This window comes from Anser brachyrhynchus, assembly GCF_964034855.1.
Source record: "Anser brachyrhynchus genome assembly, chromosome: 6".
Classification (NCBI taxonomy): Eukaryota; Metazoa; Chordata; class Aves; order Anseriformes; family Anatidae; genus Anser; species Anser brachyrhynchus.
The window spans coordinates 44523223-44549434 of NC_137700.1; the positions used below are offsets into that span (position 1 = coordinate 44523223).

General features: G+C 41.3%; 1 protein-coding gene across 9 annotated transcripts in view; it reads left to right on the forward strand.

Moving 5' to 3' along the window:
• The window catches only part of JAKMIP3 (Janus kinase and microtubule interacting protein 3), a 94327-nt gene that overhangs the window by 49087 nt on the left and 19028 nt on the right, over nt 1–26212 (forward strand). For 3 of the 9 annotated variants that reach the window (XM_080596650.1, XM_080596649.1, XM_080596648.1), the window contains 18 exons: nt 4543–4758; nt 6407–6526; nt 7493–7639; nt 8559–8690; nt 9164–9199; nt 10635–10694; nt 11741–11869; nt 13433–13561; nt 15260–15343; nt 17214–17276; nt 17644–17742; nt 18801–18899; nt 18989–19048; nt 20695–20760; nt 21249–21317; nt 21420–21497; nt 24186–24389; nt 24752–24817. In XM_080596650.1, coding sequence (XP_080452776.1) covers nt 4543–4758; nt 6407–6526; nt 7493–7639; nt 8559–8690; nt 9164–9199; nt 10635–10694; nt 11741–11869; nt 13433–13561; nt 15260–15343; nt 17214–17276; nt 17644–17742; nt 18801–18899; nt 18989–19048; nt 20695–20760; nt 21249–21317; nt 21420–21497; nt 24186–24389; nt 24752–24817 — 1857 coding nt within the window. Of the gene's footprint in view, nt 1–4542; nt 4759–6406; nt 6527–7492; nt 7640–8558; nt 8691–9163; nt 9200–10634; nt 10695–11740; nt 11870–13432; nt 13562–15259; nt 15344–17213; nt 17277–17643; nt 17743–18800; nt 18900–18988; nt 19049–20694; nt 20761–21248; nt 21318–21419; nt 21498–24185; nt 24390–24751; nt 24818–26074; nt 26117–26212 lie in introns of all 9 variants that reach the window. The other 6 variants (XM_080596654.1, XM_080596653.1, XM_080596656.1 and 3 more) reach the window with 5 other exon arrangements.

Here is a 26212-nt window from a genome sequence, read left to right on the forward strand (position 1 = left end):
ATGCTACGCACAAGAGGATGCCACAGCGCCCAGCCATGCTCCCCTCGCCCCAGCATCACGTCCACCCACCTCTCCTGAACCAGACTGTGCACACACACAGTGAGCCAGCTCAGTGGGCTGCCTTGGCAGAAAATGGATCACGAAAGTGAAAAAGAAGAGTTTTCCCATGGTCTGATACCCTGAGCCAGCTCACCCTGTCGTATCACCTAGCTCTGGTAAGGAGCTTGGGAGGGAGTGGCAGGGTGTGGGACCACTGCTTCTGGTGGTGCTTTGCTCGTGTGTTGTGGCGTAGCTGCAGTGAGAAACTCTCCTCTTGCAATGCCTCTAGCAGCAACGTTAGCATGAAACGCTCTTGGCTTTCACCTCCTCCCTCAGCTACAAGATAGGTGCAGCGGTCTGGGTCCCTGCTCTGCTGACAATCGAACGGGCTGGGGCATTCCCTGCAGCCACAGCAGAGGTGGGAAAAGGGCACGTGGCTGTCAGGAGAATTTTACTTTTCTAAAAATATATTAAGTGCTTTTCAGAGTGCAGTTTATTACTGCAATATACATTGTAATGACACAAGATGTTACAATCGTGAGAGGGAGAGGTAGTAACACTTTCCCCTTTTTTTTATTTTATTTTTTTTTTGTCTGTGCTGAAGTAAGAAAAATTTTCCTTGGTTACAAGGAATATGAAAGCTCATTGTGCTCCTGCACTGCGTGTGCTGTCGTCCCACCATTGACAATGACAGGACTCAATGCTGATTTGGAGCTGCAGCATTGTGTGGCAGCCTGACTCAGATGTGCAGGAATATTAACGGAGTTTCAGCACCTCAAGTTACATATGCTGACTAGTCAGCAGCACCAGTCTGCAGGTATGCTGCTGCTCTCTCCCAGTCTATTTGTAAAACACAAATCCTGGTAGTTTATATAAACGTGCAGTATCAGAGCACCGCATTTGGCAGGCTGGCTGACTTCATATAGCTGGCTGTTGCTGATGAGTGACACGCATCGCGAGGGCAGAGAGGCAATTGCATTTATTTCTGTGGGAGTGCCAGGGAAAACGTCCAGGGAAATGCAGAGGGAGGGTGAAAACAGACACCCGTCCCTCAGTCCCTCATGGCCGGCCTCCCCGCGTGCCTTCTGCCAGCCCAGCCCGGCCGTGGGCACCCAGCTCCCTGCCCTGGGCCTTCAGGGAGGTGAGGACGGGCAGGTCCCGGCGTGTGCCAACCGCTGGCTCTGCACGGCGCCCGTGGGGAAACGTCTGCTGTGTAGCAGCTCCGGCTGGAAAGGGTTTTTCTCGTTTGCATTTAAAACCCCTCTCTACGAGTGACTGGCTTTTTTTCACCACGCGCCAGTAGCTTCAAAGGCAGATTCCTGCGGCGTGCGGCCACGCTCCCGGTGGCGTCTGCGGGATTTGCAAAGGCCCAAGAACATCACAAGGAGAAATTTCCCAGCCAGGGAAACCTACACATGGATTTTACAATTGTCGTGGAAACAATACATTTTAAAAGAGCCATAAGGCTTAAGAACAGCAAAACGCGACGCTGTGCTGGGAATTGCGCTAGATGGCACAAGGAGGGAATAACAAATTTAAGTTTGCATGGGATTAGGTTTGCATAATTGATATCCGCTGTGCTCGCAGGCTGGATATTAATTAGCACTCCTGCATAAATATTCATTCCAAGTCAAGGCGGCCCGCTAAAACTGAAGAGGGAATATCCGTGGCACGCAGCAAGGCATCTTTCCAGGTGATTGGGTGCTGTGCTCACATGTGTGCGCTGCCACTGTCTGGTGAGTGCTCCTGCTGTCTGAGCCGCCAGACAAAAGGTGGGGAAGGAGGAGGCACGGCCGGGACCAACGCTGCTCCCGGGGCGCGATGAAGCTGGCGGGTGCAGCAGCCGGGGGGGGCACGCGCCGGGAGGCTGGCACCTCTCCCCGTGAGTTCGGTCCTCTCCTGTCTTAACGTTTTCTTAATGTTAGCAATGACGTGAAGAAATGTGCTAAGTAATATTTTCTGGTGAAATGCTTCTTTCAATTAGTATTATTTCTATAACGTTTCTATGATAGTATTTAATAGTGAGATGGCCAATTGTTATACGTATTTCATGAATATGAATTTAATTATACGAAGGGAATGTGAATACTGATGTTTCCTTAGTTGTTCATCAAGACTGTTTAGTTTATCTTTCCAGAAGATAAGCCACCAGTGAAATACCTTGTTACAAAATCTTTTGCATTTTCTGCACTTTCTTTGTTCTTCTTAATTTAAAGTGTTGCCTATGTTGTACCATGTCTTTGCTTTCATAAAAATAGGAGCTAACTAACCAATATTCTTCCTATTAATAATAATAATCATCATCATAATTTGACAAAGTGTTACCTTTGTGTTTATAGATCCATTTAGATTTCTACTTGGTTATATATTTAGTAGAAGGACCACAGCAGATGTCTCTGTTTGATTCAAAGTTAGTAGACCATTGGCTTAATGGAAATTATTAAAAGCACCCTTAATAAAATGGCACCCAAAATTCTTTTGATTTGCTGCATTTTGTGAAGAGAATCTAAAATTTTCATAACTGTGAATTAAGATTCCATGTAGTGTTTATGTATTGTCCTACCCCATCTTTTGGCAAAGCAAGCGTCAAGGAGCTGGCTTTTCACCTCGGACAAAGCAAGAGGGCACTCTCATTTGTACCTTGGTATTTCTCCAGCCCCCCCCGAGCAGCTGGGGAAGGCAGGGCTGCCTGTGCGGCACGAAGCCTCGGGAAGCAGCGCAGCTCTCGCCTGAGACCTGAGCTGCAGGCGTGGCGTGCTCCCACCGTGCATGGCGGAGCGCAGGCAACCGGTGGCGGTGCACCGCCCGCGGCCCCTCCGGAGCCTGCACGGGGGTCCCACGCCACGCGACGGGGGGACGCTGCTCCCCAGCCGGGCACGGCCTCCCCTGCCTCATTTGTCTCACAGCTGTGAGCAGGAACCTGCCCCGCCACCCGAAATCCACCTCACGGAGCAGTTCCCTGGTGCCATTGCTGGAAGAGCATGAGCAGACACCACTTGCTTTTTCCCTGGGCGGGCATTTTTGCAGTATTTAAGAAGAAGGTCCTCTGAGTGATCTTTTAATATGCTATGCCATTTTTTGCAGGTTTACAGACAAAGCTATCAAAAAGAGATGAATGTATCAAATGCAGTTCTCACAAGGCAAAATGTTCTTATTTTGAGCAGGCTACATTTTAAGAATTGTCCACTGAAATTTAATGGTAAAGTCTCAAAACCTGCCCAAAATCTAATGTGTATAATATGCATATATGGTGTCTGAAAAGCATCATTGAATGTCTTAGGAGATGTGTATGATCTCTTTCTCCCACAGAACCATTCTCTGTAAGCACATTTGGCAACCCAGCAGTGTGTCAGTGTAATTAATACTTTATATTCATGTATAATGTATAGGAATGCAATCCAGCTGGAACGAGCCTGAGACTATGTTGCAGTACTGTGCTTCATTGCAGACAAATATTTCAGGCTGTGCTCAATAATTTTTCTATATTAGACAGGGCATAGGCCACCCTTGTTTGAACTCTAAAAGACTTCAGGGTCTGATCCTGGTGCAAGCAAATAACGCGTGCAGTGCACCCACCCTGCAGTGCAAGGCCTCTCTGGTGCAGGTAGCTCGCAGCACATGGATGGATTTGGCTCAGCTCTATAAAAGGGAAGGCTCCAACTGCCACATCAGCATTCAGAAAAAATCCAAACGCTCTGTCCCTCAGAAAGTATTCCTGGAGCATCTGCAAACTCAGTGTAGCTCCTCCAACAGCAGTGAGCACAGTTCTCTGAACTCAGCTACCACCATAGAGACAAACAGAACAGAAGAGACTTACAGCAGAGAACAGATAGCTGGACATTCGCCATTTAAGCATTTAATGATTTTGCATAATGCTTATTAGGCAAAAGCAAAACCTTTCACGGAAAGGAGACAATCAAGCAAGTTACTCAGATGGGAGACTTTTGGAAAGAAAATCAAAAAATTTCACATCCTTTCTATATTTTAAGAATTAAAAAGATGTCCAGGTTTTAACTGCCTTTCTTTTAAAGTTACTTATTAAACCCAATTTTCAATCAAAATGCATCAAAATTGTTAAAATCTTTGACTAGGTTAATCCATATTGGGATATGAATTGTTTATTGTTTATTATTTTGCATTTTTTTGTTGTTCATTTGAGTTAAGAAAGAAAGAATTTTGAAATGGTACTGAGAATGTGGGTTATCTCCTAATCATTTTAATGAAGAACTGCTAAAAAGGGATGGTTTAATCTGATGGCCTTCAAAAGTGGTTGGACACATCTTGGTATGAATAATATTCCTGAGTTAGTGAAGCAATTCAATGTGTATGTTCACTTTCAAATATTCATTGCTGTTATCTTTTCAAGAGGATGTTTTGTTTTTTACATGTTGAGGGGTGTTGGCTCTGTGAAACTGTACTGTGGCTGTGTTTGGGGTCAGTAAGATGCCATGTTGTTGTCAAGATGCTGCACGTGTGTGTGATTGTGTTCTGTTCTCCTTATAGATGGAGGAGATTAAATTTAAAGACAGAGCAGTCTACGTGCTGGAAAGAGAGTTAGGGGTTCAAGCCGGGCATGCTCAGAGACTGCAGCTCCAAAAGGAGGCTTTAGATGAACAACTTTCCCAGATCAAAGAGTCTGATCGGCATCTGAGCAGCCCCAAGCGGGAACTTCCTTATGCAAGTGGTGCAGGAGACGCTTCAGATCATTCAGGAAGCCCCGTAAGCACTTTCACGTGGTTTCACCTAAACAAACGAACAAACAGAATGACAAAATGACACAAAAGGACAGAATCTTGATGAGTGCACCTTTGAGCAACAGCTTTCCCATAGTAATTCAGGGGAAATGGAGAGGCATTAATTTCTCGCTCTTGTTCATTAGCCAAATCTTTAAGATATAAAATTGAACCAAATTATGGGAGAGCTTTTGCTTTTTTGTTGTTTTGTTTTCTGGTTTCCTTTGTTTGTTTTTCTTACCAGGGTGAAAATTTTCTTTTCTTTCTACTCTTTCTTACTGTATCATACTTCTACCACCTGCCTTAGTTTGACACTTTGACACAATTTTTGCCAACAAATGATGCAAATGCTTTTCTAACCAAGTAATGTATGTGTGCTAGCTTTTGGAACTGCTATCGATGTATTTTGTAAGCAGATGTACAAGGCCAGTTTACAAAAGGAAACGGGTGAAGGTAACCAGTGCATGAACACTTAGGAAGTCCTGCTGTCCTCCTGGAACACCTCCGTTAGCTCGTGTTTTCATGCTGCTACGTGCTCTCGCTTTCAGTGCACCAGAAAGTAAATTAAATACCTGTTAACTTATTCTCTCCTGTTTCTTTTCTACAATGCAATATCCTAAACATTAAATTTTAGTTGCCCTTTCACAATAGCTTTTTTAATATTACAATGGCACCTTTTTGCTTCTGCCTTAATTTGCTAATATTAGAAAATTCAGTTAACTGACCTCATATGTCTAACGTATGCAGATTTTCTTCATTGCTGATTCTCATCAAGATTTCTTTTGCAACAGCCTTAATTTTCTCAGTAGAAGTGTAAATATTTATACATGAGCAAAGCAATCTATTTTATTCTTTATTCCAAGCCTCTCCTGCACCTGTTGAATGAGGAATCCTAGACCTCCCGAACCTGCCACCGGGACTATGGACACTAATTTGCTTGTTTTGATTTGTGCTCAACTTCTGCCAAACATCAGAATAAGTACTAAAGCAAAAAAATAAGTACTAGGAAAAAAAATAGTCTGTCACACTTGTAAATATATATAACTTCTCTCTGATTCTGAATGAGAACATGTCTGCCTATATTTCTATTCATTTATAATTTGCTTTAAGCATTTTCACTCAGATAAACTGCTACCCCATTTGCTTTACAAGTGACCCTTTAGAACCAAATAAGGGCCACAGCTTTATGGAAGAAGAGCTTATGCAATGGTATAATTGCATGGATTTTCCCCATTTGTACGTCAGTACTTTTAATATCATTTTCTTATAACAAAGTCCTCAGAGTGGGTGATATGTCTGAAACACTCAGTTCAACAGTGGCATACATTGGAAACATTGCCTTGATTTTTGATATTTTCTTTTATATTTCCAAGTTTAGCATTTGTGACTTTGTATTTACATATACATACTTCTGCATTTGCATACTTTGTTACATTTTCACTCTTAACTTTCCATTGGTCTCATCTTGCAGCTTTCAGTGATCAGTTCCACTAAGGCATAGGCACACTCTTCCATAAAATAGTTTTGAAATGTCTGGATTCAAAATTTTAAAAAAAAAAAAGTTTGAGTTTTGAAACATGTTGATATTCCATGTACACTTATGAACAGTTATTTGCAGTTGATCTTTGTTTTAGGAACAGCAGTTGGATGAAAAGGATGCCCGGCGTTTCCAACTTAAAATTGCCGAGCTGAGTGCAATCATCAGGAAGCTGGAGGATCGCAATGCGCTGCTGTCGGAGGAAAGAAACGAGCTGGTGAGTCTCAGTGATGAATGCACTGCAGTTACTGCTTGTGAAGACGTCGATATGGCAGGGTCTCACCAGTGCCAACATCAAGCTATTTTCACCTTTGCTATCCAGAAATTGTTGCAGGACATCTGCAGGACCCTGTGCATATGGGATGCAGGAAAATTCAACAATTTTGTGTTATCAGTTCACGGTATTTCCCTGAGCAGCCCAATCAGTCAAGCAGCATGAAGGACCTTATCAAACCTGTTCCTAGGTGAATGTTGGGTGTCCCACCTGCAAAAGATTGATGTGGCTGAAAAAGAGAAATTGGTGAATGGAGGAGGATGCCGCTGGTGAAACTTAGTGTAATTAGGCTATGCTTGACCCCTCACCTGACTGAAACACAAAGCTGTACCAGGAGTCAGGAAGAATGTTCTTTAAATGCTGGATGGCGTTTGTCCTGCTAAGCACAGCATGCCCTTTGTGGAACTGAGCCAGAAAGTAGCACATGGGAAAACCCCAGATCCACTTGACTTGAGGAGAGTGTTAGACTAGCAGGTCAGGGCTGTGATTCACACTGCTCTTAGTGTGAATATTAAACGAGAGAAATGCTGGGAATATACATGGGAATAACTAGCTCCTCCTTATGTTCGGTATTTGGTGGTACACCACATCACATTCATGTTTGCTTATAAAACAATGAATTTTGAAGATGACATTGGCAAGAATTATTATTATTATTATTTTAATAAATACATTCCCTACGTGGTATGTTTGTTCCACAGGTTGTATATCTGATGAGGAAGGAACAATCTGCTATACTACAGGACTATACCAAGAGTTTCCTGATCAATTCTGCTTTGCGTTAAGAGAAAGTACTGCTATTATGATAGCTAAAGCAAATGATTAATATATTTGATTTACAAAAAGAAAAAGAAAAAAAGAAAAAGAAAGAACAGCTCCTGAGGTGTTAATTCTCTCTTAATTTTTCAGTTAAAACGTCTCAGAGAAGCTGAAAGTCAGTATAAGCCCATCTTGGACAAAAATAAACGCCTTAGTAGGAAAAATGAAGAGTTGTCACATGCTTTGCGTCGAATGGAAAATAAATTAAAATTTGTAACACAAGAAAACATAGCAATGGTAAGTGACTGGGCTGTAATTGTAAGCTCACATAATATACAATATAACTTATAATCTAGGACTCACGGGGCTGATGAAGTCAGACATTACCACACACTTGAAAGTTTGACAGGAACCTTTTCTCCTTTCCGTTGTTTGCTATTATGTTCTGAGTGGTTTGTGGCTTGAACTTGTTTTATGACATATAGTATGTTTTATTTAACCCTAGAAACCAATAGTTCTGAAGAAAGGCATTTATGCAAGCTTTGCATGTTTTGATCAGATTGCTGCTCAATCACTGATTGCTAAATTATAACGTGAGCACAAACTACCTCACATCAACTTTGACTTTTGTACAGTAATCACCTCATAATCCTTAGGAAGTCTGCACCTGTGATTCTCTTCCCTCTTGGTTTTAAATTCAGTATTGTTAGTGGCCGGCAGCTGGTGCTAAGCAGTGCTGACACTGTGTGGATGCCAGCACTTGGTGAGGTGACTGCAGCCCCTCGTCGTCTCACGGGGTGCTGCCGTTCTGGGACTGCTGCAGAAGAAAGCTGGTGAGCAACCCAGAAAGTAGTGATGCTGATCCCAGCTCTTTCAATTCCGTCTCCAGCAAGAGAAAGCCGTCAGGCTCTGGGCAGAACTGAAGGACAGGCGTAGCTGAGCCAGCCTTTGGCAGGCTGGCAGGCAGCGTGCGATGGCCCCGTGTGCCTGCCGTCCTTCCCGGCCACTGCCAGCTCCCCGCGGCAGAAGCTGAGGAGCCAGAACAAGCACACGTATGCGATCTGGGACTATTGCTCAGCAAAACAGGGAGCAGGACAGCCGCTAGAACACCCAGTAGATTAGGTGCACTTCTAGCTGTGAAAGGCATAGGTTGTGTACTGTTCTTTGGCAAAGCCTCCTGATCATTTCATTTTTTTGCCATATGGATTTATTTCAGAGGCAAAGAGCTGGAACAATAAGGAGACCGAGCTCTTTAAATGACCTTGATCACAGCCAGGAAGAGAGAGAAGTTGATGTTCTGAGACTACAGGTTATTGAACAGCAAAATATCATTGATGAACTCTCCAAGGTATGGTATAACATTGCTGGACTTGCCTGAGGTTGACTAAGGTCATAGCGAAAGAAAAGGAAGCCTAACTGAGGGTGTACCTCGGGTATTGTAAACCAGCTGGCAGAGCTAACATCAGGGGCAGTATGGCAGACATTGCTATGATTAAAGTAATTGAACTGAATCTGGGTTATCTGCGGTATTGTACCTGGAAAAATCCTTTCAACCTACATTGCACTTGCATGACTGAGCCATTGCAGCACCTCCAGTAGATATGCTAGTGACCAGATCTTGCACCAGCAGAACAAGGTGTCGGAGCTCCTTTAGCCAGAGACAACACCAGGCCTAAAGGTAGTCACTACGTAAGAAGGGGATATTGTGCAGTGCTGTGTTTTGTTTTGTCTTTTTGCTTCTTTGCTAACATGCACTCAGTTCTCCTCAAGATTTTTTTTTCGCTTATTGACATCATTTCTTTTTTTTTTTTTTTTAATCAGACCCTGGAGACAGCTGGCTATGTGAAGAGTGTCATGGTAGGTGTGGAGCTAACTTCATCCTCATCTTTGTATACTTTAGCTGTTGCTTATTAAAAGCACACACCGTATAACATTTTTTATTGTCACTTTCTTCTCTATTTGGACAGCAAGGGAACTCAGTGTCTTTCTCAAAGTAGATGTTATAAAAGGCACTATCAGCAGAAGGTGTTCACCAGAGAAATAGTGACAGCAGAGGGCAAAGCTCTCTTGAGAGAGGAAGCTTCCTTCTGTCACTAGGATATCTGCAGGGGCAAAAGTCGGCATGGCCGGCATGTCCTGACAATTGGCAGCAATTGTCCCTCCTCTCTGGGACAGCTCTGTCATGTTGGAGTTGCATTTTTTAGTCTGATTATCGCTAGCTTTGTCTTACCCATACTTGCATCTTCTCAGTCAGTGCTCTTGCTCATCTCATTCCTTTGCTATAGTTGGCAAAGATTTTGTGAAGTTTAGCCACTCTAAAATGTACTGAAAAACACGTACTGTTTTGTTCTTCATTGCCAAGCATGCAGCAAAGCTTATGCTGTCAAGTAAAGCAAAAAAGTGTTTGATTATCTCCCATCTAGTTATCTACCTGATGATTACACTAGTATTTGCCATTGGGCTGGTGGGAGGGGCACATTATCAATGCCCCATAGTACCATCATGAATGGTACCAAAAAATGGTTGAGATGGGAGATTAAGGGAGTTTTCCTTTTAGGAGTTTACTGGTTTTTCATTCTGCAGCTTGCCTATATTTGCAATCCAGAATAAAGAATTATTTTTGTTACTGTTAAAACTAATATCACTCTATGAAGAGAGTCATAACTTTCACCAAATAGAAAAAATGTCAGGCAGCAATAAATGCTCAAACCCTTTTTCCAAGTCACTGAGAACCTGCAGATCCTTAAAGAATTCAGCCGAGGTTGGTTTATTTTTATTTTTGTTGGTTTCTGAAAGTGTTTATTTCTAGCAGTCTCAGACTTTTGTGTAGTTTGGGCCAATTGCATGTATGCTTGCCCCAGGTGGCAGTACAGCTGGAGTACAGCCAAAGCCAGGTGTTGGTCTTAGCTTCTTGCCCCTGGGCAAAAAGCCCATCCACCAGAGAGGAGCTGTAGCATGGACCCGAATGCACATATTTGTTCATGGAGCAGCTCTGAAATGAGACCTAAGCTGTCAGTGTGCTGTGCTGAGTATAATAAGGGTTTTTTTTGCTATTTTGATTTTTATGAATATGAAAAGCAATTGCTGCTTCTATACTGCGAAGTGGGAAGATGTTGGAGTAAAATTAACTCCTGACTGCTGAAAATGTTATTTTATTTAGAGGCAGTGGCCAGCACTGACATTACTGTTCTTTGATTGCCTACTAATTCTGATATGATTAATATAAAAGATATCTCTCTGAAAACAGCTCAGCTCTCTGCAAACAGCTAATGTGTGTATCCGATTCTTTCAGGAACGTGATAAGCTGTTAAGGTATAGGAAGCAAAGAAAAAAAATGACAAGAATTCCTAAGGTAAAAAAATTTTAAAAAGCTTGTTTTGTGACATGCTGATGGATAGATATGGTATTTTCTGAGAGCAAGATGAAGCGTGCTCCTCTCTGGCCTTTGGGGTGTAGAAACAGGATCTGTGGCATGGGGCAATGACCCCCACTGTACACTACACAAAGTTAGATACAACTTCAGAAACTTTGAGGTGCTGAGCTTAAATTTGGATCAAGTGGTTTAAGGACACTCGTAGACAGAGTACTATGATAACTCAGAAAAAATCTGGTAGGGGTATTTCACCCGGATGTGGTGCCTTGCACCCGCATTGCCCATCGGTGCTGGTTGCTGCCCTCCCAGGGCACTGTGTGACGAGACAGATATTATGAATTAACACATCTGAAAGTGACCTCTCAATGGCATTGTCTGAAAATACTTGTAGGTTGTAAATAATTCATTATGGAGTTTAGTACTGTGCAAGAACTGCTGGTTACAGGCAGCAGCTACTGAACTGTTAGAGCACAGAGAAAATGTTAGATAGTGAATGCTTGGCGGAATGCTAATGTAAATATCAGCATTGTAGGGTATAATGCCAGGGGCCTGAGGGCACATTGTACTCTGCCTCTGAAGAATTAAGTCTGTGGTGGAGCTACTGAACCTACAGCTAATGAGTTGGGATTGATGCGAGATCAACTCCTTCGCTCTATTGTGGAGCAAACAAGCGCCAGGCAATGCCGAGGGGCTGGGCACATGCTGATGCCTGCAGACAGGAACCGGGCTTTTGAAGGAGAGCTAGGTTTTGTCTCCTGAAAATATTATCCAGTGCAAATTAACACAAAAAGCCAAAATCTAGAAATGGTGGTGCAAGTCATTAACTAAAAAATCTCTTCAAAAAGCTGTTTGTAATGTCATCTTTGACTTTCAAATGTTTAAAAACGTTGAAACGTTTGGCACAGAGTTTAGAGATGTTTTCAAGCTCACGGCCGTCTCCGCCGGAGTTGTGGGATGGTTTCAGCTGACTGTGCTGCAGGATGTACAGCACGGGAGGGCTGCACTTACACCTTGTCTCTGGCCAGAAGCCGGTTGTGGAGACGTTTTTCGGCTATGATGAAGAAGCTTCCTTGGAGTCTGATGGTTCCTCCATCTCATATCAAACTGACCGAACAGATCAGACGCCGTGCACTCCTGAAGATGACTTGGAAGAGGTATACATCAAAACTAAGCGGTGATGTTTAACTACTTATGTGTGGTTTTAAACCCTGCTATTGCTTTGGAATGAAACTCCTGGGCTGTTCCATTTGGTCAACTCTGACTGGAAAATTACAATTTGGTGCTAAATTTAATGCTGTGCATGATGGTTGATATTTCTCTGCCTCGAGCCTTTGGTAACTTCACAACTTTTAGCCAAGCTGGAAATATTATATCCTAATAGTGTTGGATTTAGAATGGGTGTATGGGTTAGAGGTCCAACAAGACTGAGAAGCTGGGTGACCCTGGGAACCCTCTATCCACACTGAGATTTGCTGCAGGGCTGTGCATGTGTACTCTGGGTTCAGGTTCTTCTGTTTGTTGTTGTGACCTTGGCACAGAGCACAGCCATAAGTGATAGTGCTTGTATTCCTTGAGTGAGAAGTAAGCAGTCAAATAAAACAGCAATGTCTAGAGGAAAAGCTGTCTCCTTGCAAGCATATTGAGGTCGTGACTTTTCTGGAGGCTCTGAATGCAGACTGTGCAGAGGCAATACAAATAAAAGGGATTATTTCCATTTTTTTCCAGGGTTTCCCTACAAATGCACTGCTGAGCGTATGTCAGATCACTGCCCTCTTACATATTCCTAGGTTTAACAAGAGTCTTGTAATAAACAAAAACTTCTTAATAATGACATGCAGCCATTTTGTGCTATGATGGCTGCAATTTTTGATCTGCCATTTTGTCTATTTCATGGGTTGTAATTAGATCTGTTATAAAAGGGAACCTAAAGAATTTATATCTCTATCATAAAAAATACATGACTGGTTACCAGGTATGTGCTGCACTGCATGCACTGCAGGAATTCTGAATATACTTTCCTATGTATGAGTCTATTTATTTTTCATTTCTCTGTTGACATTTTTTCCCCAGTTCAGATGGTAAGAAGTTTATGCATGCAGCCAGCAGTATAATTTTATTTCATGTTGAATGACATATTCCAGTCAACCTGGCATGAAAGCATCCACTGCTGGATATTGTAAGGACAGTAAAGAAGATGAAGGGTGCTCTTCATGTTGATGTCACCTTTTCTACAAGCATTAACTCTAGATTAGTGTTTTAATAATTGAGTGAGATGTCAGGCTTGGCTTATTCTCCAGGTTGGAAACCTTTTGTTGTTTCAAGAAAGTTGTCATTTCACCTTTAAATGTGGTGACTTTGCCTGGTACAATAAAGGTGATTCAGTCGTTAGTAGGTTACATGGTTGGCAAGTTTTTATCTTTACCAGGCAAGGGGATTATTTTTTTTTTTAATATATTACGTTTTCTTGAAGTAAGTGTACGCAAGAGATGTTTAATGGATGGAAGAGTAATATTTTGAGAGCACATGAACAAGATTCTCTTCCCAAATTGCATTTTAAAAGTAATAATTTCAGAACTTTTTAGAGAAAGCAAACAATCCACTCTGTTGGTGGTTTTGGTTGGTTGGTTGGTTGGTTTTTTGTTTGTTTTAACACTCTCATTGCAGAAAAAAAAAAAAAAGGAACTGGTGCAATAAATAAATGTTTTTAACACTTCCAGGGTATGGCCAAGGAAGAGACAGAACTGCGGTTTCGGCAGCTGACGATGGAGTACCAGGCTCTGCAACGAGCATACGCCTTATTGCAAGAACAGGTCGGAGGAACATTGGATGCAGAACGAGAAGTTAAGGTCTAAATGGCTTATACTACATGCAAATAAAGGATTGTAATTGTATGCAGCTTTCTAATTTTACCTGCTCAGGTTGTTTTCAGACTGAAGTGGCGCCAGCCAGCCCATCCAGCACGTCGCCAGCCGTGAGTGCAGGGCGGGTGGGTTCGGCCGTGCAGGCTGCCAGCGGGCGGTGTGCTCCCACTGCCAGCCGGCGTGTCCTGCCCGCCGTGGGCACCTGCTGCCTCTCTGAAGAAACCACAGTTAATATCTTCTAGTCTTTTCACCCTGATCAGATTAAGACAAATTCAGACAATTTTTATGGGAAATCCTTAAAATTAAGCTCTCTTTCTATAAAAATTTAGCGTGGACGGCCTTAAATACATAACGCCTGGTATTTAATTCCTGTGGATTTTGTCAGATCGTGATTGTTCAAAGAATGTTTAAAAGGCTTACAGTTGAGAGAGATTAATTTTCTTAATTAATTTGCAAAGTGTTGCTGTTCTGCCTGCCTGTGTCAAACAGCCCATGTGGTTCCATCCATATAATGTGTCATTTTATTATGAGGTACAAAATGTTATGTTTGTTATGAACACATTGTACATTACAAGAACTTAGTGTGGCACATAACTGCCTGGGACAAAGAATGTAAGGGTGAATATAGTGAATAAAGGGACAAATTCTATTGTAAGCTAGCACTCTGAAGTCTTAAGAGAAGTGCAACTGCAAAATCTTAGTTTGGCTCTAAATCTATTGTGTGCAGGCATTGTCCAGAAATACTTTGTGTAGTTATGACAATGCTGGGAGATACCCATATTCCATCTAGCCCAGTCCCTCAGATGGAAGGACCCAGGAGCTGTGGCACGGCAGCACTGTACAATCAAGCAATTACGTGTGTAAAAATGAAACAAGATATGGCTAACCTCCGAAGTGTCTTGATTTTACTTTTTCTATAGTAAGACAAAAAGAGTACAATGCAGGTAGTGCAAACAAATAACATCATTTGCATTGTAAAGAACAAGAAAAAGAGCAGATAAATGGTTTGAGAAAAGTAAATCTTCTGTAAAACCATACTTGATGAATAAAACAGCTAATGATAATTCCTTTTTTTCTCCAGCAAACATGTAGGAAGGCATTGGCTATTTAAGTAAACATGAAGCTACAAGCATGATTGAAATTACGTACAATACAGTAAGATCAAAAGATAGGGTACTAAATGTACAAGGGTCAATGCAGTTCATCAGTTTGTGCCATTACATATGTAGGGTCTGTTCTGAGCTATTTAACACAGCAAAAATGTAAAAGACGCAGGTGTGTCCAGAATCCCGACATAATACTTTTCATTTGTTTTCATGGAGAAATGAATCTTTGCATTACGCTGACTTTTTTAGACACCCTGTTCTAGAATAAGGGAGTTTACTAACTGCTGACCATCATAATCAGCTGAAAGAAGCCATTTATTTTTTGCTATCCTAACATCTACCTGCTAGGGTGCTGTTTATCTTGATTTTAAATCTTTAAATTATTATCCCATTTTACAGACCTCTTTCTGTGACTAATGACTAATTATGTCCTTAGCTGCAAATTTGTTCTGCCATAGAACTTCAAAAATCATTTGTTAGAATTATTTATGTTTTAAGTATTCTCTGCATGTGTGTTAGCTTTTGGGTTTTAGTTAAAGTTTTATTTACTTATTTTCTTTCCCCTCATATCCTACAGACACGTGAGCAGCTCCAAGCAGAAATACACAGATCTCAGGCTCAGATAGAAGACCTAGAAAAGGCCCTCGCTGAGCAGGGTCAGGTAATGCACGCAGCCAAACACGGGTCCTCTCTTCAGTCTTGTTCTGGGTGCAGCCAAAGTGCTGGGGCTGGCCGGGGGTCTAGAAATGTCCATGGTACTGAAGATGCTGATGACACTTCAGTGTTTATGTATGTGTGGAATAACCTTGATGCTACTTTTCAATAACTGTCTCATTGCTGACTGCAAAACGCAAGTGCCAGGGAAGCAATTACAGTCTCTGTCAATGTGTTGTGTAGTGACCTAGCCTGCAAAACCCCCACTGACACTGCATTCCTTATTTCGGAGGCATTAATGTAACCTGCTGAGTACTGTTTCAGTAACTGTGTTAGGTAATTGGAAAGACATCTCTTAATATCTGTGGTCTAGTTGGTTTCAACGAGAGCCTAGCATGCAAAGGCTTCTGAAAACCCCACTTCTGTATTTACATACTTTAGTATCTCAAATATTGGTCCCCAAAGCCCTGAGTCCTCATCAGTGTTTCCATGCTAACTCCAACTGAAATCAACGACCATTAATGACCCATATGCACTTCTGATCTCAGCCTTAATGCCTCACTTTGTTCGATGGAGGTAACGATGGACAGTAACTGCGTGAGAGATTCTGAGCAGCTCAAATATTACAGTAAGGGAAAGCAAAAATTAGATGATAAAGGAGTGCCTAATTTAGAGACACACATAGCTATGAAGTCAAAATAAGTACAATACATCTACAGGACACTGAGAGCTTCTCTGCATGGCCAGAGCGTAATTGAATTCCCATGCCCTTTGTCATTGCTGGAAGTCCTACAGCACAGGGTCTGACATCCAGCTGACAGTTGTGACTGCAGACCAGACTTACTCAGACAGGGAAGTGCAAAAGTTCTGCTTGAGTAAAAGTGGCTGAAATCTTAAATATTGCAACCCAAGAGCAGAAAACAACAGACACAGACAGGCATTCCACACTAATCAAGCAGGTTACGAGCACATGTTTTAAAATGAGTATTTTTGTTTCAAAATAGATTTATGAGTAGGTAGATGAGCATTTAAAGTAACTAAGCAGGTAAGCTCAACTTGCTCTCCTGCAATAAATTAATCCAGGGCCTCTACAAGCAACAATTAATGCATCTGCATCTATCCCTTAATTGTCACGAGCTTACTTGCTCTGTTATTTTATTATGCATCACTTCAAAATTAAGCCAGTGAACACCAGGTCAGTTCCATTATCAGTCTGAAGATGTATATAACCACTGAAAAAGCATTACATTAAAGAGAGGGACCAATTGTGTTTGTCAAAAAGTTGGTTCACTTTAAAACATCACAGACTACCAGCATTTTTGATACTGAGGAGAAAATCAGGAAGGTAAAATAAAGAATGTTTAATTTCTAATGAAATATTTATTTAGCATGTGTAAAAGTAAGCTTTCTTTATGAATGGAGCTTTCCTTGTAGCTCAATAAGATTTTGCTTTCTGAAAAGAAGGACAAAAGGAGATGTTAACTTAGAAAGCTGTTAAACATCCTAAGAGGAGGAGGAAATGCACAGTAAAGGCTGTTAGTTATTTTCCCTGACTTTCAGAAATATGTAACTTTTATTCAGTGTAACTGAAATTTAATAGTAACTGGATAGCTAGAAATATCCCTATTAATGAAAAACATTTTTTTAATAGAAAAGGTTGTTTTAATCACTAGAGTTTTTAAATTCCATTTGCACGCTACGGACTTTGTTAAAATAAGATGGAAAACTTGAGATTTCATATCATAGGAAATACCAGTTGCAATTTCATATGCAATGTTCTTCTTCTATATATGTGTGATTTAATGAAATACTTGCTACTGTGCTTGTTCTAAATATTGCCAGTTTCACCTGTACTTAATGATCATTTGTTTTTCAAGGACATGAAGTGGATTGAGGAGAAGCAAGCATTGTACAGAAGAAATCAAGAACTCGTAGAAAAGGTGTCCAGTGCTTTAATTTGTATTATTTAAATAATAATTGTTGCTTAAGGAATGCAGAAGGTGCACTGTTTTAATCTGTATCACACAGCTCTACTGGAAATAATTCACATGTGATAACAAGATCCTTATAAATTCAGCAGAGAAAGTGGGTTTCTGTCATTCCCTACTAGCCCATAAGATTTCATGGTGCAAGGTTGTGTCAGGACAGTGCCACCCCAGCACTGGAGCCGTGGGTCCCCGTTGTGCATGCAGCGGTGAGGGCGGGCTGCTCGCTCTGACCCTGGTGTTTCCCAGGCATGGAGGATGCGTGGCAGATCCCGAGTGAAATTCCATAAACCATGCTAACACATATTGCTTTATTTTACAGATAAAACAAATGGAAGCAGAGGAAGCTCGCTTAAAACATGATGTCCAGGATGTTAAAGATCAAAATGAGCTCCTGGAGTTCAGGATCCTGGAGCTTGAAGTGAGCACATGTTGCAGATGCTGTCCTGCCTACGTGCTCTGGGCTGTGCTAGCTGAGGCTGGGGAGCACCGTGGCTTTGGGAATTCCTCCAAAGTTATTCTAAAGAGCTGCATTGCACTGAATGAGACCAAAGGGTTTGGTACAAAGTGCTAACAAAGGAAAAAGAAAGAATAACATAAATTATTTTAAGAGCCAGAAATTGGATTCTGATAAAAATACACATTTTACTACACTTAATCTGTTCTGAAAATGCAAAGAAATAGAATTAGAATGGAACATCCATGGAAAAACGGAATCAGAATGGAACATCCATGGAGAAAAAAAAAGCAACAAACAGATTTTCATTGCCAAAAGTCATTGCTGTATTCCAGCTCTTGCTAAACTTGCAGAGAAGGCATCATATTGCCTAGACTTCTCCATTTACTCTGTCTGGCCATCTGTTTTCTATATAATTAACTATATAAACAGAATCTTTAAACTCTTGGAAACAGTCTTCAAAATTCTCCAAAGAGAGAAGAAGAAAAAGCAGCCACTTACCTGAAAAATATAAATGCTACCTAGTTTTTACTAAGTATATGGGTGTAACTAAGTGTATATATATAAATATGTGTGTGTGTGTGTGTGTGTGTGTGTGTGTGTTCAAATATGTTACGTAGTCAAAATAATAGGTAGGCAGTCACGGTCAGTCCCCAGTGAAGAAGCACGGTGGGAAAATGTTAGCTCTGTTAGTGTGTAGGTCTACCCTTGCTCTTCCCCAGCAGCCCCAAGTACCATCAGTAAAGCACTTGGTTTGCCCAGAGAAACAGCTCTCGTTCCTGACTGGTAGAGTAAATAGCTACAGGCTGCAGAGGAAGGGTTTTGTGCTCTCTGTGTAAGAAATAAAGTCACTCTGTGATAGCATTGCTTTGTAATGTATTCATTTAGAGTAGACATTCTTGGTATCATGTTTATGAAGTTCTTAGTGAAGCTGACATTTATGAGATACAATAGTATTTCAAAATACTGTTGCATATAATAATAACAGTAATATGATAATCAGACAAATATTGTTATTTCAGGAGAGAGAAAGAAGATCGCCTGCTATCAACTTTCATCACATTCCTTTCACGGAGGGGAAAAGCCCTCTCCAAGTTTACTGTGAAGCAGAAGGTGTAACAGTAAGGGATTCTCATTTCATATTTTCCTTTCTCTAAATTACTTCAGACACTCTGTTCTGACTCTTTGTTTTCCATTGCTCTCTTTTTAGGACATAGTAGTAGCAGATCTGATGAAAAAATTGGACATTTTAGGGGATAACGCCGTAAGTGTATGTTCCTTTAATATATTGTGCATGCTTTGGTAAATATTGTCCTTACGTTAATGTAGCAAAGCTTTCTTGTTTGTTATTGCAAAAGCTGTCTTCAGTGTCATCAAAGTACTGAACTACAAGCTAATGTTTTCTGGCTTTTAAAGCTTTTTTTAGTAGCCTTCCTACCAGTGCCATGCAAGATCTTGATATCACAATATTGCTTTTAAATTGACAATGATTTGGAAAATATTTTGAAATTTTGGTGTTTGCTTTTTTTTCTTTCTTTTCTATCCACTGTTTACATGTGGTTTGTTCTTTTGTTTACTCTGCAATAGCTTTACGTTTGCATTTTAATAGCTGTGTGTTTTAATTTTGTCTAATACCATAAACCTCAGATAGTAACCAGGATATTAACCAAAAAGTTACAATAGCAGCATGAAAAGAAGCAGCAAATAGTAAGCAATTTGAAAGTGTTTCTCCTTTATCAAATCGAAGTGATTAATTATGTGCACTCACATCTTATGTATTTACATATATATATATCATACAATTTTGTTCTTCTATAATTTTAAATAATAAAATAATTACATGTAAACTCAAGGACCAGTGAGTAAGAATGCTCTTGGTAATCTGCAGAAAGATAACACCCATTCATCTGTTGGGGCCTGCAGTAACGTGGCCTTCAATGGAACTATGAATGTCAGGTTAGTCCCATGCAAAGCGTTCTGCAATAGCACTCCAAATGGGCAACTTGAAGACAAATGGGAACAGAAAAAGGGATAGCTTTTCTCACATTTTCTTTTCTCTTTCTTTTCCTCCTTTTTTTTTTTTTTTAAAAAAAAGTTTCATTTACGCAATAGAGAATTATTTACGTTTTGCTCAGGGGTTCTCAGAAAATGTCTTCTCCCATCCTTGCCAAGTGGCATATTCACTGTTCCCAGCCTTGTGCATTAAATCCGTTTGCCATTGTTACCCTTCTTATTCAGTTTAAACAGTTCTGTGATACCCACAGTGGCAATGACAGCTAGCAGAGACAGACTCGTCCTCCTGAGTCTGACACTAGAGGTGTGGACTCAGTTCTCTGGATCTGAACCCAGACTGGAAGGATTCACTGCTACTGGCGTCTGGTCTGGGATGAAATAGTTTCACTATTTAGAAACAAACAAGCAAACACACACACAAACAAAAAAAAGCAGAGAACAAAAACATGAGTTGAAAAACTAACACCTTAAGAAATGATTTTTCCAAAATCATTACTGTTGCAAAGTAAAGCTTGTGTATTAACTTATTGTGCATATAATGAAACGTAAGCTTGCATCTGTTTTCTTAATAGCACATCACACTAAGCTTGATTTTGCCTTGTGTAAGTGTGTGTTTATTCCTTGTTGGGGAAAAAAAAAAAAAAAGATCCACAGTCTGCATCTTTTTTTTTAAATGTCAGAATTTTAGAGGAATTAACTATATGTATGAGCAAAATTCAGCGTTAACAGCTAGAATAGTTTTTTTACAGCAACGTTGCATTAGAATACTAATTTTATTTGCCTTAATTTATTGTTCCTCGAACATATTTAATTTCATATTTATTTAATACAGCAGTGGCCCAAGTAGTGGATTAATAGCAAGACACTGGGATTTGTTGTAATTATATTCTGCTTTTGGTGCAGAATCTGACCAATGAAGAGCAAGTAGTTGTCATACAAGCAAGGACAGTTCTCACATTGGCCGAAAAGGTAATAACAACTTCGTCACTGGTCAGTAAACATACGTCACAAAAGCATCTGACCCTCTCAGAATAGCTTACCTGAAGACACTGGTGATGTAAATAGTACTTTTTTTCACAAAATGCCATGTTTCCTTATGTGGAACTACACCTTCACTATTTTTTTGTAAGAATAAAGGTAACATTCAGGCAATATGGACAGACTGTTTATTTTAATTTTTTATTTAATTAGAAAAACTATGTTAGAGGGTAAATGGCTAGGCTTTGAAATAATGCTTTTATCTATCACCAGTTTCTAGAAAAGAAAAGGTGTAGTAATATCGTTGATTTTTCCTTTCTACTTAGTGAATTTAACTGAATTTTTAAAGTGTGTACTGACGTACCCTAAAGTTACAGTGAAAGCCGAGTACGCAGCATGCTACCTCCTGCTAGTTTGACTGAAACACTGACCAGCCACAGTTCAGGCCTTTACCTGCCGCTCTCTGTTTGTGTGCACAGTGGCTACAGCAGATAGAAGTGACCGAATCCGCACTGCAGCAGAAGATGCTGGATCTTGAGAACGAAAAGGTACCAAAAGCTGATGTGAACGAAACAGCGAGAACGACAACAAGAAGACAATCACACTGCTGCCACTGTGGTTGCACTGACTTGATCTTCCTTGTGTCCTAGGAGCTATTCAGTAAGCAAAAGGGCTACCTGGATGATGAGCTCGACTTCAGGAAACAGTCCTTGGACCAGGCTCACAAGGTGAGAAAAAACAGTCGTGACTGATTTGTGCCATCTTGATTACTCCACCTCGTACAACATCTGTAGTCTGTTGTCTGTAGAAAAACTCTCTGCTTTTGACAGTACTGCCTGTGGAGTGACCCAAAGACTACACAGGCTGAATTTAAAACAAATCCTCTATACCCTGATCTAATAACGAGTTCCTTATCAACTGAGTTCCTTGTATTTGCATGGTCCTTCCAGGTTTAGAACCTAAATATAAACTCGTTAAACACAAATCTTAATTTAGCAGAGATTGTGGTTAATGACAATGTTTATAGTGACTTTTTACCTTCCAAAACAGAGATTCTAGCCTAGACTTTTTCTTAGATCTTAGATTATGGTTTCTGCTAGCAAAATATCTGGAGATAGTTTGTGATTCTGCACATTTGAAATGACTCAGCTTTTAGGTCAGGTTCAATGAGCACATTAACTGATCCTAACCCATTTCAACCATATCTTCAGTCATCGGCTGTTTTATTTCCTTCAGTTAAAGTACAACATATACTCATGAAAGACATAGAAGCATACATTTTAATATAGATTTAGCTTATTCTTTCAATTTCCTTTAAATCTTTAAAAATGTGTTGTTAAAAATATGCCTTTAAATGGAAGACATAGAAGCAATGGGGTTTTATGCTTGTTTTTTGGAAAACTATTGCCAATTTGGATGTCAAATCATTTGGGAGAGCTTTTGTTCAGTATGCTTTCTGGTCTTCTAGGGATGATTTTATGACTGGTTTTGCCAAATGCTTAGCTTTACCTGGAGCCCATTCCTTGCAGAGCGGAAACCCTGGAAAATACACAAGCCGTCCATACCTGCAGGCTTAGTCCCACCATGAGATCATCTCCTGCAGCCCTGAGTGCTTCTGAGAGTGTTTGATGCAGCCAAGGGCTGAAACTGTGGGATTTATCTTCAGAACTAAGCCCTGACAGTGGTTAGCACCTGAGTCCATAAATACGGGTAGGGAAAAATGGTATGGCATCGCTTGAAGCTCCTGATAATATAACAGGGCCTGCAGAGAAGCTCAGTCACAAAGCCATGGTTATAGATTGCGGCGTTACACGACATCCCTGTGGCTTATGGCCTGTCACTCTTTCACGTTACATGTCCTGTCAGTTCTGGAATCCTGAATTTGCTGAAGGATCCAAGAAAAATTGTTGCTCCTTAGTTCTGCCCCTCGTGGAAAAGGAACAAGCGTAAAGAACTATGTCTCAGCACAGGCAGAATTAGCTGAGGATGATTTGCATTTTCCCGTATTCTTTAAATGCATCATGTGGGCATCCTCGGGCAATGCAATGGGCTTTACTCACATGCACAAATGCAGCCTGAAAGCAGCTAGAAAGCTTTGTTCTTCCCTGAAATTCTAGTGGCAAAAGCCATTTTGATTTGTATAATTTGTTTCACTTCCATGTTCCCTTTGTGCTCCTCAAGATGAGAAGCTGCTAATCTTCCCCCCTAACTACAGCCAACAAGATTACCAGCTGTAACCGCTAAGCTTTTTGCACGGTTTTCACTCTGCTTGGCTGCTGACTGAGGATTTTGCTACACGAAACACTTCTCTTACATAAAGACTGCTGGAACAACTGCTTTGGAGGCAATGAATTACCTGACTCTTTCTTTTTTCTTTACAACTCCATATAATCAGAGAGGTATAATGGTGGTGTAATCGAGGTGCAGGGACCAACAGTAAAATATGTTCCAAACTGAGGGGTTTTGTTACAGCATTTGCAGTTAACAAATATGCTGCTATTATTTTTAAAAGTGGAGCAGAATCTTCTTGTGATGTCCGACACAATCTTCCCTGCAGAGACACCGCAGTTACTTTCAGCTATTATCAGTCTCTGCAGCTCCTGCTATAATGTGTAATTCTTAATTATTCTTGTAAATGATGGTATTCTTCTGTCCTGACTCTGCTAAATCATAGTAAGAAAACACCAACAGCAACCTCAGATGGAAAAAAGTGTTGATTTTGAATTGAGCTGAATTATCACAACAGACCCCTCTGGCAGCCTGCCTATGGTTCAGACCATACTGTTGCTGTCACGTTCTCCTGAAGCCACGGAGGTGAAAGACATCACCGGCTTTGGAAAGAGTGTGCAAAGGTGCCATCATCTTCTGCTTTGTCTCTTGCTCTATGTCAAACTTCCTGAAAAAGATTTCAGCTTGGTTAACCTTGTGTGAAGGAAATAGCGTTTATCTTGGACTTTGAGGCAGAGGATATTACGTGGCAATGTCACCTGCCCTAGGAAGATGCTGTGGTTCTGGGGAAATATTTTCAAACCATTTTCCACACTCTTACATTTCTCACTAAATCTGGAGGGTACCTCCACCAGTGTGCATGAGAGACATCTTCTAACGCAGTGCAGTAAAAGTTAAGCGTGCACTGGGGCTGCAGCCTCAGACTGCGGGAACAAAGCCCAGCTAGTAGGTGTTTTGTATTTTTTTTAAGTGGCAGATTTGAATGGGACCAGAGCCCTACAGCACAGAGGTAGCATGAAGTGTTTACCCTGTGGACTATTTTCTGTGCTGTCCTGTGCAGGAGACTCAGTACACTACCCCTCCACCTCTCCTGTTGTCTTACTGCAATAGGATTTTCAGTTCCTCACAAAATCCTCAACCAACCAGAGACGAGGTTAAGCTGACAGCCTTATATTGTTTTTGATTAGCAAATTCTGGAATTAGAAGCCATGCTCTATGATGCCCTGCAGCAAGAAGCTGGAGCCAAAATTTCCGAACTTCTTTCAGAAGAGGAGAAAGAGAAACTGAAGAGCGCCGTAGAGCAGTGGAAGCGCCAGGTCATGAGCGAGCTCCGGGAGAGGGACGCCCAAATCCTGCGTGAAAGGATGGAGCTCATTCAGCACGCACAGCAGGTACAGGCCCACACGAGGGCAGGGTGACATTCGGGATGGGACTGTCCCCAGGTTGAAACACAATGAGCTTGTGAGCTCCATCCCTTCCCTTACAGAGCTGTACCAGAAACGTCTGGTGTTGGGGCCAGATTTCGATTTGTCTTAGAAAGTCCCTGAAGTCCCAGGGCATGTAATTGTCATGGATTTGTCACACATGGTGCGTGACTGCTCATTAATCGAGGACTCATCTACAGCTTAAAACACAAATTCATTTTTTAGAAACAGTATATACAAGTCATATCTCTGAAAATAATAATACATCTTCTGGGTACATCTGTATTTGGTTGGTTAATAAATTTTTTTTTCTATTTTAAATCTGACAGAGAATTAAAGAACTAGAAGAAAGAATTGAAGGCCAAAAACGGCAAATAAAAGAGTTAGAGGAAAAGGTAAGGCAATTGAAATGAAGCAGCTGTTACACGTGTATGTGTCCATATCTTCATTTCATCTTTGCTAAGAAAAAACTCATAAAAAGTGATGTTGTGATAACATTTATTTTTATAATTTGTGTACATCCTATTACTGTAATTCTTTCTAGTCCCACCACTGTACATTCAGCCAGGCAGCTGTAATGTCCAAAGTTCTCATCCAGCCCACACAGAGGTGCCTTTCCCATGTGTCCCTAAGCAGGACTGTTCCTTCCTCCCCTGGAGGCTTCAGTTCTACGTCCAGTCTTGGATGAAAACAGCTAGCTCAGAGACAAGCCAAAACCAGTCACAAAATAAGTGGGCTTCTGCGGCTCCTTCATTCCCCACTGTATTAACACAACGTGCTATGTGAGAGTGCTCAAGGAGACATTTTGCATTTGAATTAGTTCATCTGAGAAGGAAAGGTTAAAAGCCTAAAATCAGTCTTTTCTTCCACTGTCCTTCAGTAAAGCCCTAAACAGAGGACTTTATGCAGTTTATGGCACTGGGCGAGGATTTGGGGGTCCATCTACCTGGGGAAGTGGAAGGACAGAGCTGCTGCAATGGCAGGCTGAGGTGGTCATCTGTGTGTTTAGTGGAGGGATCTCCATCGACCTTTTCTCCCTCCCGCCTTCAGCACAAGCAGATGCAATGGCCCACATCTCTGGGAAGGGAGCGGGGATGGTCCCTCTGCTCCGCTCACCTGCAGCCACTTCGGTCACTGTCACTGGAGAGAGCCGGCTGGTTAATGCCATCAGGCTTTGCTCTGGTCAAGCTATAACTGCTGAATTCTACCCTAAAATCACCCTCGTGTGAAATCGTCTTGTTCAGGTGCAATAGGTGTTGAGCTGAACGTTCGCCCAAAACTAAGCTCAAACCTTAGCAGTGCCTCTTTTTTGAAGTATCAGAAGAATTCAGCTAATGTTTTTCCTCCCCGTCTTCATTGGGCTGCTTGGCTGCATTTGGGTTGGGCTTCTCTGGGGTAGGGGATGTGATTCTCACCACTCTGCCAGACATGGGGTGTCTGCTTGAGTGATGGAGCAGAGCCTCTCGTCTCTCAGAAGTCACCTAACAGTTTATATTTCTTCTCAGCAGAACGATTTGTTGCACTCTGTCTGTAACCATCGCTTATTCTCAGCTAAACAAACTGTAAAATCTTATTCTCTTTCTTCTCTTCCATTTTTTCCTTTCTTCCCTCCCCTTTTCAGTTTTTGTTTTTGTTTTTATTTTTCTCTTTAGCTTTCATTCTTTGGTCATAGTCCTTCAGGCCAAATGCAGAAGGTAAGCCCTTGGATTACACATGGTGTCCCCTCCTCTTACAACGCAACAGAGCCTTCCCAGTGCTCCTCAGGCTGCTCCGTCACAGCCCGTGGGGTC